At 41.4% G+C, this 21,077-nt stretch overlaps 1 protein-coding gene across 1 annotated transcript; it reads right to left on the minus strand.

Moving 5' to 3' along the window:
* Nucleotides 1–1,336: 1,336 nt before the first annotated feature.
* Nucleotides 1,337–18,662, minus strand: kansl1l (KAT8 regulatory NSL complex subunit 1-like). Its single transcript, XM_069663661.1, has 14 exons — nt 17,612–18,662; nt 13,365–13,506; nt 12,907–13,059; nt 11,070–11,173; nt 10,410–10,581; nt 8,239–8,413; nt 7,297–7,428; nt 5,077–5,223; nt 3,695–3,795; nt 3,358–3,470; nt 3,085–3,157; nt 2,888–3,000; nt 2,552–2,672; nt 1,337–1,568 (listed from the first exon to the last, which is right to left on the minus strand). Exons 1-14 carry the CDS (start codon nt 18,658–18,660, stop codon nt 1,356–1,358), a joined length of 2,808 nt encoding a protein of 935 aa, XP_069519762.1. The 5' UTR covers nt 18,661–18,662; the 3' UTR covers nt 1,337–1,355.
* Between the last annotated feature and the right edge of the window lie 2,415 nt (nt 18,663–21,077).

Consider the following 21,077-nt stretch of genomic DNA (forward strand, 5'->3'; position numbering starts at 1 on the left):
TAGCCTCCCTAGTAGCTGTGAAGGATATTAAAAGAGGAGGTTATGCATATGGGATCAAAGCAGGAGCTGTTACACTGGGAAAGTGGCCCTAAAAAGCTGTGACCTCCATAAATGTTAATCATCCAAATCACTGAAATGACCTTACATCAGTTTGTCCTTCCAACATTAGCTTCCACTACCAATGACAGCTCAGATAAGTACACTTTGCTGGCTCAAGTTGCAGACGCATTTCTCATGACTGAAATAAAAACTATAGATCCTCTGACTGATGAGATGCTCCACTTAATGTGTCCATTTTTAGAAATGTACATATATTGTGCAATATGATGGTTTTAGCTTCCCATGTCTTGACCTGTGTTCATAAATGCCACATGTGAACCAACACAGGCTTCCCCAGCCAGAAAACATCGAACAAAGGCCAATTTCTGCAGCAGGGTCACCCATTTGCTTTTTGCTTGTTACCATTTGTATGAGCCATCAGAAAACGTACCAGTCTGGGGAGTATAACATCTGACACATTTACTAATATTATTTTTTAATATTCACTGTTCTTTGTCAAAAGAAATATATACAAAAACGACAGCGTCCACAAAAAACTTAAAATATATAAAAAAAGGCAATTTTAACCAAGAAAAGCTTACATAAATAAATGTGTGCATGTAAGTGTTTCTATACAGACTATTAAAGGCAATTGTGAAAATAAATAGTGCATGTGACAGCTACAAACAGTATACAAACCTGAGACTACAGTAGAGTAGTGCTGGTATATTATTCTTTAAATACAGTACCTCTTGTATATTAAAAGCTGGAAGTGTAGCAGAAGCTACAGTAGTCAGTTTAAAATATTGTGACACAAGTTACAATACTCACAAAATAAACACCCTGCTTCAAAGTACGAAGCAAATAACATCAAAAGACTGTACTCGTGGAATGTATCTGAATCAGGGTTCAGACGGAATCATTGCTTCCTTGTGGTCCAAGACGTGAGATCTGGAAAGAAAATAAAACAATAATTTATTAGGATAACATTCATTTATGCTGACTCTTAATCTTTGCATGAGATATGATGACTGATTTAAAGTACTTTCCAATCTTTCTTACTCACTATACATAATGAATTACCCTTCCTAAATGACTCTGAATGAATGAATGAATGAAATTAGATATGCCTTTTGTTATGCCTTTTTTTTGACCAGAGTCCACCAATCAATCAAGAAATGTTAAGAATTTATTCAAATGAAGAATCCAAAACCATCTAGTGCTTTAGCAGTTGAAGCATTAAATATAAACACATTATTGCACATGCAATTCACAGTATTTCCCAGCTTACATGCAATAAATAAGGCACTGCTCTCTCAGCTGCCATTGAGCATGCTGTTCTTGCTTTGTCCACTAGACGGCAGTGTAGTACCAGAGGACTGAGCTGGGGAGAGATGGGAGGCGCAGTTCTTTGATGTGGAGGGGCAAGGGCTACACACTGATGGGACCATTTCCATGTTATCAGAGAACAGTGCTTCTTCCTCATCCTCATCCAAAGGGAATGCTCTCGGCTCCCAGGGCGACTGAGGCTGCAGGAGGACAGAGAGCATATGATGTAACTGAGCATCTGTAAAATGTATACATTTGACAAGGTGGCATACTTAAGAGTTTGGTTTGTACTATGTATTTATCACTTTCTATGGATACAACAATGACAATGACAATTCAGACTTTGAATTGTCTGAAAGTTTATAGGCTACATAAATAATTTGCAACACAGTGAAATAATGTCCAAATGTCCCTCTTTTTAAACTTGGGAGGCTGTATCATAGGTTTGCATGGCTCTGAGGCCCGTCCATCAAATGTTGTGTTTCAATCAGGGTTGATATGGTCGCTGGAGTGCATGAGAAATGCAAAGCAGTGAAGTGGTGGATATTTGTGGTGTGGAAAAGGTTGATTGGGACAGTCTGGTTGAGTGGCAACTCATTCCTTCTCCAATCAAAGCAGAGTGCCACAGAGCACTGCAATCAGAGCATCATCAACTGGAGCAGAGAGGAGACAAGTATCTGTGTAGGCTCTCAGGGATCCATTTATGCTTCATAACACGCACAATACGACTGGGAAAGAGTATTGATTAGTCTGCAGCCCATTTTTTGCCACTCCATACTCCCCCTCTTTCTTATGAAGCACAGATAACACAGCCTTGTCTTTGGCTGGAATGTTGCAGAAAATATCCTTGCAGCAATAGTTGGAAGGATTGAAGTGAAAAATAACAATTTCTAGGTGATATATCTGAATGAAATAAAAGCTAATGATGTAACAAATGCAGCCTTATTATACAGCCTGCAGAGAGTTATTATGTTTGTCAGTGGTTATTACTTTGACATTTTTTTAATACATAACCAAGTAACATGTGGCCATTTTTATTGCATTATTATATAATAGCCAAAAGAAAATTGCTATGTATCACTCAGCGTGAGTTCCCTCCTTTGGCACCTAGAACATCATACTCTCATTTTCAGAGTTTGTTTGGGGGATTTGGGGTTTCAGCTGCAGAGCTTTTTGATCTTACCAGCCACTCCTCTGGGCTTTGCTGTTCTTCAGTATCCAGCTGAGCACAACTCAGCTCCACAGAGCTCTCCTCTCCTGATGTGCACATCCCGCCCCCACTGCTTGACAACCTGCTGCCAGATCTGGAGCGAAAAAACAAGCAGACCCCATGAAACTACACTGAGGATTTAAGCCACATTCCACTTTCACACAGGCTGTGTTTACATTAAAAAGTGCACTGTACCATTGTACATTATCATATACATCTATTTGTAAATATCAAGTATCCAAATGAAACCACTTCTGGCTCTGGGTTTGAACACAGTGTGAGTTTGTTGATGTGCATTTTTTTTCCCACCTGTTAGGACGCCGGCAGCATTTTCTATTTCCCCAGGATGACCAGCGCAGTTTCTCTCTCTGCTCTAATGCCAGGTGTCTCTGGACAAAGTCTTCATCAGTGAGCTCTTCCACCTATAAACACACATACAGAGGAATAAGGATGACAATTTCTCTGGTCACAATAAAGAGCTCATGTCCAGAAGGTTGAGACACTACCTGCCCCTCCTCATTTTCCTCATCCTTCTCTTCCTCCTTGTTCACCAGAAGTGAGGTGTCAATCACCCGCCAACTGTAAAGAGAAACCATATTTTATATCAGATGTGCAAAATTCAAGACATTAAGACATTATGATTTTTACTTTTTTGGGAAAGCCCACAAAAAATGTCATGTTCTGTAAGTCAGAGCATTGTTATTTTAGAAACTCTAACTCTAACTAGAAACTCCTTAGGAATCCTAAGCAACTCCTTCAGGGGCAGTTTTGTGCCATACCTTGGTGTGAGGATGTCTTTGTACTGCAGCTTCTCCACTTTAGCCGATGACATGGGGATGACAATGTTGTTTATGTTGTACACACTCTCTCCCTGGCGTTTGCGAACGCAGCCCTAAAAGGAAGCACAGCTTAGTTGAAGTAAGAGCTATGTGACATTTCATACCAATGATTCACACATACACAGTTGTTCTACATCATCAGGTTGTTGAAATAAAAGGTGTCGAGCAGACTCGCTTTACATTTTACTCATAAGCATGTCAAGTTTTTGAGCGAGGGTATAACTGTATAACAACAATGGTTCTCCTTAGTATGCATGTTTACAAATATGTGTGTTACCTGTGTGGCCTGCTTGTGTGAAACCTGTATGTAGCTGTCTTCCATCACTTCATCTGAACTGTCCTCTGGGTCACAGAGCTGGTACAGGACATCCTCCTCATCTGGGAATCACATACACACGCACATATCACAGTAATGTTGAGATACAACAGACACTAGTACAATGGATAGTAAAATATTGGCACACTGATTTTGACATCACAATGACAAAGGCAAGGGTTCTACGGGCCTCCGTACACACAGTATGTTGAACCATGGGAGGTGAATAGCATGTTACCATCTAACAAGTCTTTATTTAAAGATTCTACAGAAATGTAGAATCAGTCGGCAGGATTGTGGATTTTAGGGATGGCAAGCGTTCTGGTTTCCGTTTGTACTACGCTTGTAGTCTGAGTATTATTGACCAATTACGTATCAGTAGGCTGCAGCGTATGCAGGAAAAGCAGTCCATGTGGAAAACAAAAGCAGGCGCAACGTAAGGTCGTAATGACATCCCGGCTCCCATCAGCGGTCATCTGACGATGATTTCGCTTCTTATTAATCTCTATAAACAGACATCTGCAGCAAGTTCAGCTAACAATCTGTTTTAGATCTAAAATTCAACTTGAGATAAATTCCCTGACACGGTGTCATGTAAGCTGTTTAGAGAGTAGAGTTTAGATTTCCCGACTTCTTCGAATGCATCAGATATGATTGTTCCAATCGTTCAACAAATGAGCATTTTAAAAGTAGTTTTCTTCTCCTCTTGAGGACAGACCAGACGAGGCTTGCTTTTTTATCATATGATCAAAATGTATGATCTGCATCGTGATGTTGAAATTTCGGCAAAGGTAAAATGGATTATTTTCCTGTAAACAATGCAGCACGCAGAAAAGGAAGTCTCTAGCCTCATAGCTAGACGGCCCCTAGTTCGAATGCCGGTTCGGACAAAGTGGGTCTTTCTGTGTGGAGTTTTGCATGTTCTCCTGAGTCCCCGTGCTTGCGTTGGTATTCTGGCTTCCTCCCACAATCTAAAGACATGCTTGTTAGGTTAATTGGTGACTCTAAATTGCCCGTAGGTGTGATTGTGAGCGTGAAGTCTGTCTCTATGTGACAGCCCTGTGATTGACTGGCTCCACCCCCCCACAAGGATGAACAGGATAAGCGATATAGATAATGGATGGATGGATGATTTCAGCTAGTCATTAACACATGGCACAATACATGTGTAAGCAAGGCCTCTTGTATGTTTCACCTGCATTTACTAATAGTGGTCTGATTTACCCCGTTGGCTGTTTTATTATTGAAGTGCATATATTTTGGGAATCAAGTATCCTAACTGTAGAAATTAAATCACAGACTGATTTAGTGTAAACAGGGTGATCATGCACTTGTATACACACCTTCTACTAGCCTGTGGATATGCCTTCTCTTTCTTTTCCTCTGATTGGCTCTCCTGGGCTGACTCTGTGAAGAGTCTGCAATCCGGATAGGTGACAGACCCATAACTCTGCTTTTATGATGCCTTCCTCTCTGCTTGTATTTGTGACCTTCAATGACACACACATACACACACACACAAATGGAGTTAATACCTCAAAGGAATTTTCTTTCATTTAAACATACATTCAGTTCTCAGGGATTTTATGCTTTGCTTAAAGTGAACAAAAGCTAATCCATCCTGAACCATTAAACCTATTATTTTGGCAGGTGAGCGACTCTCAGCTCTCTGTGCATTGATCAAACCACACAGACTGCTTTTATTACAGTAATAATAGTGCGGATAACTTGCCAACCAAATGTAGAGATGTTTAATCTCCTCTTATTTTGCTAAACTAGGTGAAAAAAAAGATATTTCTTTGATGTTTTATAAGGTCTCTAATACACACTTTTTCTTTTTCCTTGCAGCATTTACTTGCAGAAAACACGGCTAGGGCTACAAAGTTTAACACACACACATGACACACTTAGTTGTGTATTTTATGGCGTTGTCGTGTCTGTGCTCAGTATTCTTACACTGTACAAACAGCTTCCATAGTTAACTTTTAATTACTGTCATCATTCTCCATGTCATCTTCCTGTTTTTCCATTTCCTGTTTGCTTTGACTGTTGAGCAATCTAATTCTACTTTAGCTAAGATCAGCTGTAATAAGAGGTTTGCTGCCTTGTGCCAGGCTATTATTTCAAGTGACGTTTACTTGACAGGCTGTCTTCTTCCCCTGCGACTGACAAAGGGAGAATAAAATCATTCAAGCTGGCAGGAAATCGACAGAGTGCCGGGTGATTGACGCCTTCATCAATTTCTAATCTGCCACCTTGTGCCTCTCCTCCATGGCTCCCCCGATCTACTGCTACTCTATCACTTCTTGTCTGTCATTCCACCTCACCTGTGTGTTTAAAACAACAACAAAAGGCCGTCCAAAATATAGTTATATTTATTCTCACCTGGGTTAACAGAGGAAATTCTTAAATGAATAAATAATTGATCGTTTTGGATAATCAGTCTACTTTGTTGACTATAACGCAAGCTAACGCCAATTCAATCCCTGAAACCATAGCAACCGGAAGCACTGAAGTGCTGATGATCAAATGATCATTCTTTAGGTTTAGACTAATATATAAAGAAATGTGTTCCCTCTACTGATCAATTGAAAACCTCATATAGACCTAACAAGGTATTGTAAAAGAAGGTACCATTGTAAGGTTTCTACCGTGGAGCTGTAGCAACACTTTGCGTTGACATTGGTAACATGAAATTACCATGTACTTCAAAAACACAACTTCATAGCAGCTCCATCACAGCAAAGAGAAGGGGGATCAAAAGCCAGATCTTTTCTGTTCGGTAACTAACAACATAAAGCAGGTGCAGTCTTTTAAGTAACACCTCTGCTTCCCTGTCATCTCACAGATCAGTTGACTGTGATGTCAACACAGCCAGTTTCAGTTCAGTTCAGTTTTTCATTATCCAAACATATTGTCTCTGTATGGTGCTACATGGCAAAGCAAATAAGCTATACAAAAGTCAAGCCCCTTTCCCACTGGTCAAAAAACCCGCTAACATCCGGCTTTTTGCTTAGTGGGAAAGGTTACAATCGGCATTCAGACCCGGGCCAAATGACTCTGCAGTAGCCTCTGCTCCAATCGCCAAGATGGGATCACAAAACCCGGGTCGACACACTAATCTCCGCCCCCTTTCTGGCGCGATACTATGCTCCATCGGTAATTTCTGCGACTCCTTATCATCTCAGCTACAAATTGTCTCGGTCCGAGCAGTGCTCGAACATTACATGAGTAATAGATACAATAAAGACCTAACCACCGTAACATCTTCACTGTTTACTAACCCTGTTTCTGGTGCATTTGTGACGTCAGACGGTGACGCAGCAGAAAAGAGGCCGAAAGGAGTATACTCCACCGACAATGGGAAAAGAGACGATCAACATTTATTAGCGGGTCTTTCTGAAAAACCTGCGTCAACGTGCTTATTTTGGGAAAGGGGTATTAGGGTTCTGAATCACATGACATGTTAAGCAAAAGAGAGTACAGTCAGCAGGCTGTAAAAGGACAGCAGCATAGAATGCAACATGGTTTGTAATCAATACTGATAAAGAGCAGGGTCTTACTGTTGTGCAGCGGCGTGGAGCTGCGTCTGCTGCAGTGTGCGGGACTGGATGCTCGAGCATTGATAACCAAAGGCCTTTGGGACCATTCTTCTCTGGCCTGGGCCCTCTTTAAGGTGTGGAACAGAGAAGTGTCTAGGAAAAGGTGAATCAATTTTAACTGTGTGTTCAAAGGACCACATTTCCTGTTTGCTTTGACAAATCTCAATCTATTTGAGCTAGAGTCAGCAATGATAAGTGGTTTGTTGCCATGTGCCGGGCTATTCCTTTAGGTGATTTTTACATGACAGGCTGTCTTCTTCTTCTGCTAGTGACAGAGGGAGTATAAGATCATTTAAGCTGACAGGAAATCGACAGAGAGCTGGGTGAGGGACGTCTTCATCAATTCTCAATCCATCTGCCTCCTCCTCATTTACCCCCTCTCTCTTTCTTCTTACTTCTGCTACATCACTTCCTGTCTTTGTATTAATACAAAAAATATTAGTACATTTAAAAAAAATGTTTTAGTCGGCCTAAATTCTAAAATCAACCAATCATTGGTTCTTGTGGATCACCAATCTACATGCTGAAGATGTAACAGTTCATTCAATAGGCTCAGGCTAATACACATAGACACATATTGACTTAGGAGCAATGCAAATTAATTTCACGTTCATCTACTGCTCTGTTGGAAGCCTTATCCAGACCCAGTGGGATATCACACGTGCTATAAATCACTTGATGAATCCTGATGAAAAACAAAACATAACAACGAACCACAGTTGATTTTCCTAATAGTGAATGTGCGTCAGTGTTCCGGAAAAGCAGCGATTTTATCATGTTTGCTACCCAGCAGGTCACATCCGAGCTACAACTACTGCTGTGCTGCACGTCCAATGTGTAGAACTGGCAGATGTGCATGTACGTGTGTGAATGTATGTGAATGTTTGTTAATGTTTCTCCTACCAAATGAAGAAGACAACACAGGGTGGGGCGTGGAGCTGGGGGTTCTGGAGGGCTGCACCCTACTGGAGCTGCAGTCAGGATCAGAGCACAGGGCGACAGGATCACAGGAGGAACAACATGAACGGGAGGACAATGAGAGAGAAGAGGAGAGGGTGGACACGGAGGTCGCCGAGTCCTGAGAAAGAAAGTAAAAGAAAGAGAAAAACTTACACTGTAAGCATCCAATAGAAATTCTGAAACAACAGCATTAACTTGGCTTTCTCTTTGTGTTAGGAGTATGAGTCATGAGGGTTTAAGAAAGCTGCTCTCTGCTTAAGCACACTGATTAAAGTAATTAAGCTGCTGAAAGGCTTTCTTTATCATCTGGCAATATCACAATGCGGTGGCTTGGTGCTGCTTCTTATTGGAAGAGCTACAATTGCTCTGTGCTCTGTGCTAGGATAGTGGTGTTCTGCAAGACGTTCAAACTCTATAAATGTTCTTACATTAAACATCCAATGGTATGTCGACATTCCTAAATATAACATTTTCACATTATAAGTGAAACTCTTATATTTGCTAACAAAAAAGGTTTAGAGATTAGTACGTTAGGCCCATACCTTATAATTGTATAAAACTGATTTCTACTCACTTGTTTAGCTTAAATTCAAAGTCCTCTCAGACCGTCTCAGTCACAAACACAACAGTAAGATCAGGACGAGGGTCTGTGTAGATTATACAATATTAAAGCTACATTAATGATGTTATGGCCACATAGGGGCAGCATAATTAAAAATAAACATCCAACCATCCATTTTCTATACCGCTTATACTGTTAAGGGTAGTGGGGGGCAGGAGCCTATCCCAGCTGTTGTTGGGCAAGAGGCAGGGTACACCCTGTGCTGATCGCCAGTCAATCACACGGCTGACATACTTAAGCAGACAACCGTTCACGCTCACGTTCACACCTACGGGAAGGAACCTAACGAGCATGTCTTTGGACTGTCGGAGGAAGCCGGAGTACCCGGAGGGAACCCACACATGCACGGGGAAAACATGCAACCTCCACACAGAAAGGCCCACTACATCCGAACCAGGGTGCGGTTGCTTTGGACCAAAGTATTACTGTATAAAGTCTTCACGGCAAACATGTTGGCAATCAATTAACTCTTTAGACATCCAGCAGTCACAGAGCAAAACAAACAATAATTTGAAGAGGTTTCTTTCTGGTCACCACACAAATAGTCCACTGTCCTTTAGCTCCGTTTAAGTTTCCACTAAGCTAAGAAAAACATCCAATTGTTTTGGTCATATGTTCAGCAGCTAAATGCTCCATTGTGTTTAGTTGCTAAATTTGATGGTCTACCATTTGGTAGTGCACAGTGGAGTTTTTTCACCCTCAACAGCGGATGGACAGTTTGCTAGCCAATGCTATGTAGAGCATAAAAATGTGGTACTCTGTATACAGACTTGAATATTGGGCATTGCGGACCATTTGACACACACCACTATCAATACCATCTAATTGTACTGGTTGTAAAAATATTGCTCTATGCAATGTCCTCTGGCTAAAGCTGTGTGTTTTAAGTTAATCTAATCTTTTTTATGGTTTCATTAAAAGCAGGTGTCCGGCTTTAAACATTAATTCCTGTTTAATTTGAAGGACTATTTTAGTGATAGGGCATTCCACCACTGAGCGCCACTGATTTGAAGTTCCATTTGAGATGAATTTTAATGAACTAAATGAATGAAACATTTTCTTACAATTCTACAGAATAACAGACCTTCATTAAATATTTCCATTGTTATCATAAAACCCAAAATACAAGGCGTGCATTCTAATGAAGCAATCCACTAATTGCCACAGTGCTGGATCTACTTTACTGACTTGCCTCAGAGTAGAGAGGGAAAAAAATGCAAATGCCACTGCTATATTTTGGTATGCATTCATTATCTACAGCCGCTTACACTGCGCGGGGACATGATGAATACACAGGCATGTATCCCAGGGGGTTAATTGATTTGTTTCAGAAGCACAGAGCTGGATTAAGATAAGAATAAGAATATTACGAGGATTATATAAGTTATAACTTAATGGACAGAACTTATTCAGGGACAGACAAATCTGGAATAAAAGTGTCTTGGTGATTGTCATACAGAATGTGCAATAAAGACGACTGCATGTTGCCTACCTGTGAACTGTTGGGGCTGTATGTGTTGACAGTGAACAGTCTGGGCTTGTGGTAGGTGACCAGGGGTCGGGTCCGGGCACACACGCATGACATATCAGCTTTGAAGAGCCTCCTGGTCCCTAGTCTCCTTCTCTTACCGCTTCCAGGCACAAAAACATCTCCTTTCTGACCACTGCAGGGACGAGATCATGTGGGTTCATGGAAATGTTACGGACATGATTCATGCTAGGATCAAAAGTACTACAAAAGTAAGTTTTTCAAGGTGCTGTTGGTCTTTGATCTGGTTGAGGAACAACCAGGCTCAAACAATTGCCTAACCTTGTGTTACGTGTATAAACAAGCAGGATATCTTTTTTGATCACGTGGCTGTAATCTTCCCAGCCAGACAGAGAGTTAAAAAGGCAGCAGGAAGGAAAGACATGAAGGGGATGATTCAAGTCAGACCAGATGGTGGAAACCGAGGTTATGCGACTAGCCCCCACATGAGCCTGTGAAAACGACTGAGCTCAACGTTATACATCTGAAAACTAACTTAGTGTTTGTTTTTCACTGCAACTCATATAGAGAGCAGAATACCCCATTGTAGGTGAGTCAAACTCTAGCAGTGCCATGCTCGTATAGTTACAGTATTAGATTTGTGTGTGTGTTTGTGCTCTCTACCTTCTGAAGGCCCCCTTGCCGGTCCAGCTGTGTGGTTGTTTTGACAGCGGTGAGAAGCTGAGAGGAGGCATCAGGCTGTTGACAATTTTGCTGAGCTGAGCACTCTGAAATGAAGGGAAGAGGGAGGCTGAAATATCATCTGTTCTCTTTAGCAGTGTGTGAGTAAGGGCTTTATCCATAGAGATTGACTCATCAACATATAGCTTGATTGTCTTGTTTTATTTGAGAATTCTGGACAAAATCAGCCATTTTTACTGAAGGACCCTTCTGCTTTTAATGCTACCAGAATTAACCCGTGGTGCCTGGTGCTGAATTTAAACACTACATACAGTATCTACATCCATATTCTGACTGTATTCTTCATATCTATATATAGGGACACAAATATACACACTCTGAAGTCACTTTTACTTTAAGTACTATGCAAAATTATGCCGACCTTAAAGACCCTCCTCTAGTGAAAATCAGGTTTTTAACCTTGTAAACATCTCCATGTGGTGTTTCTCATGTGCTACAAGACATATCAGGTCATCTCCATGGCTGGGCCTGTCTGCTTTTAAACTGCAGTGTACCAAGGGCAGGCTGAACAACACGCTTTCTAATTGGCAGGTTGAGACGTCACAAACCTAAGGAGCCAATCCCGTTAATGGACAGGGTGACGCTATGCATATCATTACTTGCAACCTATGGCCACCACTTCGGTGATGCCTGTGCCAGCTGTAACTGTCATCGTACTCAATCTCACTAATGACTACTAACGTTAACGTTACTACAATCTCGGCTCCCATCCAGTATAGTCTGACGACGATATAGCCTCTGGGGACAACGGTGAACTCGCCGGGTGTGTAGCCAGTGGTTAGTGATAAACTACTTCCAGTCAAGACTTCAACTGCAACGTTTACGTTTCTTGTTATTGTCTTGTGCTCGTTTGTTGAATGGAGGTCGGATCGATCTCATGCATTTCGAGGAAGTCGGGAAATCTGAACGCTACACAGCATCAAAGAAATTTGTCTCAAGTCCGTTTATAGTGATTAATTAGAAGTTAAATCATCATCAGACAGCCACTGATGATAGCGGCTAGCTGGATGTCATTACGGTGCATTACGTTCCACCTGCTTTTGCTCTCCAAACGGACTGTTTTTCCTGCAAACGCCGCAGCCTGCTGATACGTGATTGGTCAATATTACTCGGAAACCAGAACACTTGCATCCCTAAAATCCACATCCCTACCTGCTGATTCTACATTTCTATGTAGAAGGTAATTAAACATCTTTTGCAGAAAAAACATATCAGACACAATTGATTATTTCAAGCAGAGCATTTTATATGTCTTAAAACATGACTGTAGCTGGTCTTTAACTTTTTTAAGGCAGCACAAATGCCTCAAATGCACATGCATCAAATGCAAATCTTTGTACCTTGTTAAAGAGAATCTGTAATAAGTTGAAAGTATGACTAAAGTCTCAGCATCATCGTCTCACCCTCTACGGCTGGAGGGATGAATGAGTTGCATAAAAACCTGTAGGCTACATGAAGCAGCAGGAATTCATGCATTCCATCTGCAGTATCTTATAAAGCATTATAAAATACGTGGCAAACTATATGCATACCATAATTATCTAGTTTAATCTTCTCCACCAAGTGCTGCGACATAACATTGCAGATAAGCAACCTCTTGTGCTTTTCCTCACACCAGAGTGATAAGCTAACAGCTTTAAAAGGGATTTTCCTGACATGGTGTACTGAGTTGTAGATTTCAATTCCCCTTGATTCCACACTCTTCACACACCCCTGTATTATAGGTGTTTGTGTGTGTGTGCTAGTTCCTCCCTCCTACCTGTCTCTCTATGTTGTGCAGAAGGCGTGTGGGGCTGCAGGGTTCAGTGTCAGCATCGGAGGCGGTGCAGGATAACCCTGCCATTTCTCTCAGCAGGGTGTGCTGAATCTGTCTGTCAGTCAAGGGCTGGGACTCCGCAAGCACCACACCGCCCTGAGACACACACGCAGAAAAAACACACACAAAGTTGACCTTTAAAAAATTGGGGATGGTCAGCCTGAATCACAATTTGTGTTTATGTCTAGTTTAGATTTTTGGATCTTTGCTAAATTATTATTATTAGAAGTAGTACTTAAAGGTAGAGAGACACCATATTGCATGCATTCTACCTCCACTAGTTAATATTTTGAGAATCGGTACAGTAGAAAACATATTTTCTTCCTCTCGACTGACATCGAGGCCTCACTAAAACATTATGCTAACCTTGCTGAGTTGTTTAAAGAGGGCTTTGGTTTTACCTTGCTAGAACGGATGTGCTTGTGGAGCCCCACCAGTTGTTGTACCCTCCCCTCCAACTCTGCCAGGCGCAGCTGCAACCAGCTCCACCTGCTACCCAGCTCCGCTCTCTCCTCCAGCCACCGCCTCGCACAGCTGCTGCTGCTGGCAGGAGGGGGAAAGGTGATGGATGACAGAGGACAGTTAGACCCATTGAGCAGTGTTTTCGCATTTTACTCATATTTGGCATTGGATCCTCACATGACATCCAAAGAACATTACTGGGAAAGTGCTTTGGAATTTGATCGTGAATATGGCAAAATTTCAAAATATTTCATTTAGTCATAAATCCACTGTGGCCGTAAGAAACGGCCACAGGAAGTGCAAAAGAGTTCAGCATATGTGTTAGGAAAATGTGCATCAGAGAAAAGTAACACAAAAACAGGAGGAGGACAGAGATTAAGACACACAAAAAGACAGACTTTCACACGTTTGTGCTGCAGCCCTGTGAACATATGACCTAATTTACAAGCCATGTTGCCATGTAGGGTGTAAATTGTTTAGCATACAAACAGAATGGAGGGAGGGAGGGGGGACTAGATAAGCACAAAAGCTTATCTAGGCCACAGTGTAAAACACTGTTGATTTGTGTGGTGTGCATCTATAGCATGTTTCCATAGCACTAGCTTGCTCAGTAGGCATTTATCTCCTGTGGATGTGCATGTATGTGTGTGTGTGTGTGTGTGTGTGTGTGTGCGTGTGTGGTTGGCTGGCCTCAACAGGGTAGTAGTTGCTATGGCAGTGCTCTTGGACCTTGGCTAGGACAGAGAGGGACTCCCCCACTTCAAACAGTCAGATGAAGGACAGAGAGAGCTTGAGCGAGTCAGCAGAGTGTTTGACAACACCCTTTGGTTTTACTGTATGATGTAGTTATTTAAATATCAGCCGGTTTATAACAGTTACATCCAGTTAGTGGTGGATAAGAAGGAGAACTTCTCTAATGAAAACAAGGCCTGTGACTGGGTTAATGACTGAGATTCACTCAACCCTAAGCTAATATGTGTTTGCTGAGGAGTAGGCTCTCTCTTTCCTCCAGAGACAATGACCAGACCTGGGTGCCCTGCAGCTCTCTCCAACTGTATAATGAGAAAATTCCTGGAATATTTGCCAAGCAGTGGGCGAGTCAGGAGCAAAGCACAGGAGAGGGAATGTTGCTTTGTACCTGTTAGCGTGCAAGTTCACCTACATACTTGCATACATATTATTCCATGAGGATATTTACATTGCTGAATAATTTGAGGGTAAAAAAGTGAGTTTTCACAGCTAAATCCTTCCTGAATGAAAAGCCAGCCCCAGCGAGTAATTCAAGGTTTGAGAAATCTCCTTCTCGAGTAGTGTTTCTTGGCTCTTGCAGAGGCACCAGGGCTTTTGGGTGTGTCCTGAACTTAAACTTTCCAACATGCACAAAAAAGCCCACTCAGTTTATTTAAAAATGACAGACATAATGAAAACTGAAAATGAGCAACAGCTGGAGGTGTAGGGGACTTTCTGCCAGGGCAGAATGTGAGCAGTGTGTACGCATGGTTTCAAGTGAAAGTTAAACTATGTCACTGTTTAAAAGTTCACACTTAACAGGCAGACTGTTTCCACATTTTCTAAAGGATTGCAACAACGCTTTCCTCCTCCAGCAAGGAGATATCCTCCTCAAGGAGGAACCTGCTATAAAAACTCTGCAGGGGAGGTTTACTGACGAGCTGCAGAGCATTGTTCTGCAGACCTGTACAAAAGGCAAGCTGACACTTGCCAAAGAAAGACACACTCACACTGCACCCATAAAAAAACCCCTTTCCTATTCCAGTTCTCAGTGCTAATAAATGTGTTGTAAATGGTTCCTTTTTTATTGCACTGATTCAGGAACCAAAGAGGACAAACAGCAGAGATGACCAAGTCTGAAACTCTGACGTCCGCACATTGCTGGGAAGAAAGATCACTAACCTGGTAACAGGAGGTTGGAAACATTGCACTAACATGTCGACACAGTGAAAACATTAGCTCCGGCTTAGCGCACATCTCTCTCAAGTGAAACTGATTTCAAAAATAAGATGTTGCGCAAAGTATCTAGTTTCGGTTGTTATTTTGGAACATTTTGTTTTTTAGATGATATTGTAAGCCCTGCTTGGAAGGGGGCGTAGCTTTTTTCTCTGGAATTTCTCATAGAAATAAGCAGTTCCTCCATCTGGGAGCTTTATATGCGGGATGTTGTACTCGAACCAAAATCCAGATTACATTCTCTAAAATATTTCTGACACTGCTTAGGAATGAAAATCTCCTCCTTAGCAAAGTAAATCCTTGATTCCCTTCCAGGAAGTCCTGGTGGGCAAGCCGCCTAAGAAGGATATCAAAGTCTGTAGATCTATTCTGGCTCAGGAATGATACTCGATATCCCGGTATCTCTCCCTTAATGTTTCCTGACACTCTCAACTGTCAGACAGGAAATCTTCATAAGAAAGATTCTTTTCCCACCTGTTCAGTGCCTCACATGACAAACTGACCTGAATTTGTATGCTGGGAGTTGGTTGGCTGGCTATTGCATCATATCAACATGTATTTTATTTGCACAGGAATTATTTTTATCGTAGCAGCTGCTTGTTTTACATAGCTCACTTTTCCTTGTATTTCATTATATTCATTATTATTATTTCATTATCATGTTTTTTTAAGCATCTGTATCTGCTTACTAGCATGCCAAAACCACGCAATCATATGAGATTCAAATCTTTTTTTTTCTCTGCCTTAGGAAATATGACTCCCTAAGACACAATTATTGCAGCACCGCCCATTCAGAACACACACACACACTACAAAATTATTCTCACTAGAAAGAGGAGGAGCACGGTGGCACAGAATGGCTGGCATGTCTGTGTTTATTTCCTAGCCTGAGGCTACAGAGAGCTGGCGAGTCTGCTGAATGTGTTATGACTGCAGCATGGAAAGGGAATGTGTGCGTGTTAGTGTGCGCATCTGTGTGCGTTCATGGGAAAAAAATGTCATCACACTCTCCACAGCTGGGAGGACAACAGTTGTACTTATGAGAACCACACTGTAAACATTGCCGAGGGCCAAGTAAAATAAGTGTCTAACACAGTGGACCTCATGCACCGAGAGGGCGGACTTTCCAAAACCAACACTGTCATCCTGGAATAAGTCTTTGATTTCTTGTGTTATCCTTCACATTTAGAGGCCTCTATTAAATTAGCGTTCTCTTAATGAGTTGGCAATGTCTTCAATGTCAAAGGTTGCCTATAGATAGTTTTTTTTACGCCCCTCTTGTGTGAATTAAGGCCAAAGGCTGCAGCATGAATCACAGCTGTGTTCTGGCAGGCAAATCTCAAAACAGCACAACTAATCTTCAGTGAAGTTTTGGAAATACTTTCTTATTGTTTTCTCCAACGCTTAGTGGTCATTTCAAAAAGCCATTGTGAAATGATATGATTCATCTTAACTTGATAAGCAAAACACATGGTTCACTGGATCTCTCCTTTGCAGATGTTTATTTAACTGGGACGGCCACATAAACACTGTGGCTCTGGATAAGACATAAAGTCATTTTAAAAAATAGAAGAAATGGTTGAAATTTTCAGTACCTCGTAATGTGTTTGTTTTTTTTTTCGAACACGCGATACATGGCACAAAGGGCAGTTACCATTAAACCACTGACTGTATCGATGGACGACGTGTCTCCATCTGCTTTCATTGTATGAAATTGAAGCCAAAATACACCCCGTGATAGGTGCTTTAACCAGTGACCTTCTAGCTGTGAAGCAACAGCGCTAACCACTGAAACAAATAACAAACTAAAAATACATTTGTCTGAAGTGTCATAATACTAACTATAATGACGGAAACCATGTTTGAGAAACATTTATTTAGCGTGTATTTTGATTTTATAGTTTGACACGTCTCATCTGATAACATGAAGGAGGCGGGCTTTATGACCTATACTGCAGCCAGTCAGCAGGGGGCGCTCGAAATGTTTTGGCTTCACTTTTAGGGAGATATCATGTCGTCCATCTTTTTATACAGTCTATGCATTTAACCAAGAGCCATTACCAAATCAGTTAATGGCTGCACCTATTGTCATTATTAATGATAAGAATACCAATTGTGTGTTCTGAAAAGTTATATTATTGGCAGCTAATTATATTTTTGTATATTTCAACAGAACACACACAGCTAAAAAAACGTCTTCCACTACTTGCTGGATACTCACACACGTGGAGTCCTGGTTTTGCCGTGTCTCTCCTCCTCTTGCTCTTCGTCTGAGCTGCTGCTAGCCGTGGCCTCGGAGTCCAAAGCCTCCTGCAAACCTCTCAGCACCGCCTGGCTGGAGCAGCTGAACTCCCTGAGCTCTGAGATAGAGGAATCCAGCCAGGACTCACAGCCCACTTGTGGAGTTAGTATATTAGGATATATGGCATCCACACTGTCCAGAGACACAACTCCCACCTGTCTTTTCAGCCCCTCCAGCTGCTGGTTGCAGTGTAGCAAAGCATGCTCTCCTAGCAGGGCTTGCAGTCTCCTCTGCAGCCTTTGAGCTCGGCTGCACAGCCCAGCCTGCCTGCAGAGTTGCTCCTTCACAGCGTCCCCCAGCACAGGTCTGGGTGCTGGCTGGTTAGAGCTTACACTGACCCTGCAAGGCTGCACTGAGGATGGAGGAGGAAAGCTTATTGCTGCGTCTTTCTCCAGTTTTGGTGAAGGCAGGGGTGCAAAGAAGGGAGTGTAGTCCTGGTGCTTTATCTCCCCATGGGAATATGAATAAGGAACACTGTGAAGGCTAAGCAGGGAGTGATGCACATCACCACCATCTGGCACTGCACTGCATCCATGCAGCAGAGAAGCCTCTTGGCTATTGTACTCTGGGGCAGGGACTAAAAACATGTCTGGTACACCTGGGAAAACAGAGGCCACCTGCTGAGAATCTCTCAGGCCTTTATTGAAGGAGAGGAGGCTGAGGAGGGAAGCAGGGCTGGGGAAAAGCACCGTCTCACCCTGGCTTGCAGACGCCTGCAGACACGGGCTGAGAACAGGGTTAGCTGGGACATCCAGGGGGCTCAGAGGGAGACCAGAGTCCAGAGAGGGAAACACAGAAAGGTTCAGCCACATCTTCTGGAGGTCACAATCGTCAGTCGTAATCAGCTGTGACTCCAAATCAGTACTGCACATCGTTCTCCCATCGGAGTCCATTCTGACCGAGGCAGGAGGTGAGGATAGATGGATCCCATGGCCATCTTTTAAGATTTTGGTCAGGGCTGGGGCCATAGCACTTTCTGAATCACTGATGTTCTAGGTAAACCAGAAAGCTGACTTCACAGGCTGCACCTTAAATCAGCTGACAGAAAAAAACATGTTAGCAGCTAAGAAGTAGGGATGCAGATATGCGATATTTTCCAACCCCTTTTGCCGATTGCCGATTTCGATACCGATATATAAGGCACAAGTTTTTTTCCACCTAATTGCAGAGAACATCAAGTCTGCCCTGTAGTGGAATTGATATCATGCCTTCTCTTATTGTAGTGGCCCACTGGCAGATGCAGAAATAACATAATATTGTGCTTTTTAAAATATTCACATTCACTGTGCAATATAAGAAATGCATGTAGAAATGTAACATTTTCTTACAAATAAAACTGTAATATTCATGCAACTTAGACAGGCTTGGATGATGCTCTCCCAGAGACAATCCTGACAATAGCCACAACTTGGGAAAATTTTGCCTATTGCACAGAACAAATACATAAAATGAAATCAACCTTGCTGTCTGTTTCGGAAACTTTGAAAAACTGCCAGCGACAGAAAATATCATCAGAAAATATATCGGCAGAAAAATGACATCTGCATTTTCAAGCCATTATCTTCAGATACCGACAACCTGCCGATAATATCGTGCATCCCTAACTGTAATCCCTAATTCTATGCAGAAATGCAAAACCAGAAATAATAAATTTTGGCATGATGAAAACAAATGTGCTGGAATAAGATCATACATTCACTGTTGAGAACAACTTGAGACACACTACACTCACTTAAGACTGATTGGAGAAAAGACACAACACAGCCTCAACAGCTGTATCAAAACAAACTGTACGTCAATTAGCTTACGTTGACGCATTTTTCGGTTAAGTGGTCTGTGAGACTGTAAGTTTTTAGTAAATCAATGTTAACCGTCCTCTCTGCGCCTTGTTCACTTTTCATCGGGAACATAGTTTGTTGATGACACGCATATTTGGGAATATAGAATCCTGCTGCCCATGTTATTTGCGTTAAACCATGATCCCTCAGTGTTTCTGCTATCTAGTTGTTATAACATTTATAACAACGCTTACTAACGGATGAACTTTAACGTTAACAAACTGACGTCAGTAGCGCTGCTGCTTTAACGCACATTCTTACCTTTAAGTTAAAGAGAGCTGTGTAACCCTGCCAAAACAGTAACAAACGTCCTAGGTGGGAGGCGAAAACAAATTATTTATAACAAATGTATCATCAGGTCAAATGTGCGTTTACCATAGTTGACTTTGACATAGTGACTTTTACAACATTTGCAGTCACTTGTGTTTAAATGTAAGAGCTAGCTGAACATCGTCCAATCGCCGACGTTGCCGTTAACACAACATAAAGTCTTCATTATAAATGCTGTAATGTTTACATTACTCACCTGCCCAAGAGGTAAACTCCATAAGATTTACGGCTGAATATGACACTAAATTGTTCGTTTTTCCTTGGTAGATCCTTTTAATAAATCACATTTAACTGTCGTATTTAGCTGTCCAACGGTGACTTTTACTTTGCCCTGATTATCGATAAATCTGCCCTCTTTCAAACTGACATTCTGCCTCCTTCTCCGTCACTCTTCAACTGCCGAGAGGACGAAATACATCTGAACGAGGAGGGGCTGGACCAGACTCATGATGCATTCAAGACCTCTGCAGAAGCTCAGACTTGTGATTTTCATCAGATTACGGTTAAATTTGCTTATAGCTGCAAGAGCCAATTTGGGATTGAAATGTAATACTTTTCATAATGTGTGGGATATGTAGGTGAGAAAGTAACTGCATTCAAAACTTTATTCATTTATTTATTTAATTTTATTTTATTTTATTTTTTTACAATGGACAGGAAATAGAAGTATGTTTCTCCTTTTGCTATTCTTCTATTCTGTTATTGAGCTTTGACAATTAATTTATGGTAGATCTAAGATTTGCATGGCATTGGCACAACTTGAGTCACAGTTAACAGTGATGACAAAAAAACTAAACAATATGAAGGCAACAAAAAAGGGGGGGTTTGTAGGACAAGAACAAAAAATATTTAAACTACAGAAAATAATACAGGACAAATGTTGATGTTCTGCATTATTTTAATGATACAAATAGTTTACAGTGAGTTAGCCAATAAAAGTCAAACAACAATAAGGCTACAACTTTACCACTTAGAAAAAATGATATAAGCAATAGAATACACTTAATTCACCCCTCATTCAATAAATTGTCAAAATTAATTTCAGCAATTATCCTCATTAAAGTTCTTTAGAATCATGCTCATTTACAGTATTAATGTACTGTTATATTTCACCAGAAAAGCATCTAAATAACTACTAGAAAAGATGCCACTAACATGGTATAACGCTGTGCAATGTAACAAATCATGTCATGCAAATCAGATTGTTCAAATACGAA

The sequence above is a fragment of the Semicossyphus pulcher genome, unplaced genomic scaffold (genome assembly GCF_022749685.1).
Source record: "Semicossyphus pulcher isolate SPU_LCO1_2020_fin unplaced genomic scaffold, fSemPul1.0.p SCAF_15, whole genome shotgun sequence".
NCBI classification, from domain to species: Eukaryota; Metazoa; Chordata; class Actinopteri; order Labriformes; family Labridae; genus Semicossyphus; species Semicossyphus pulcher.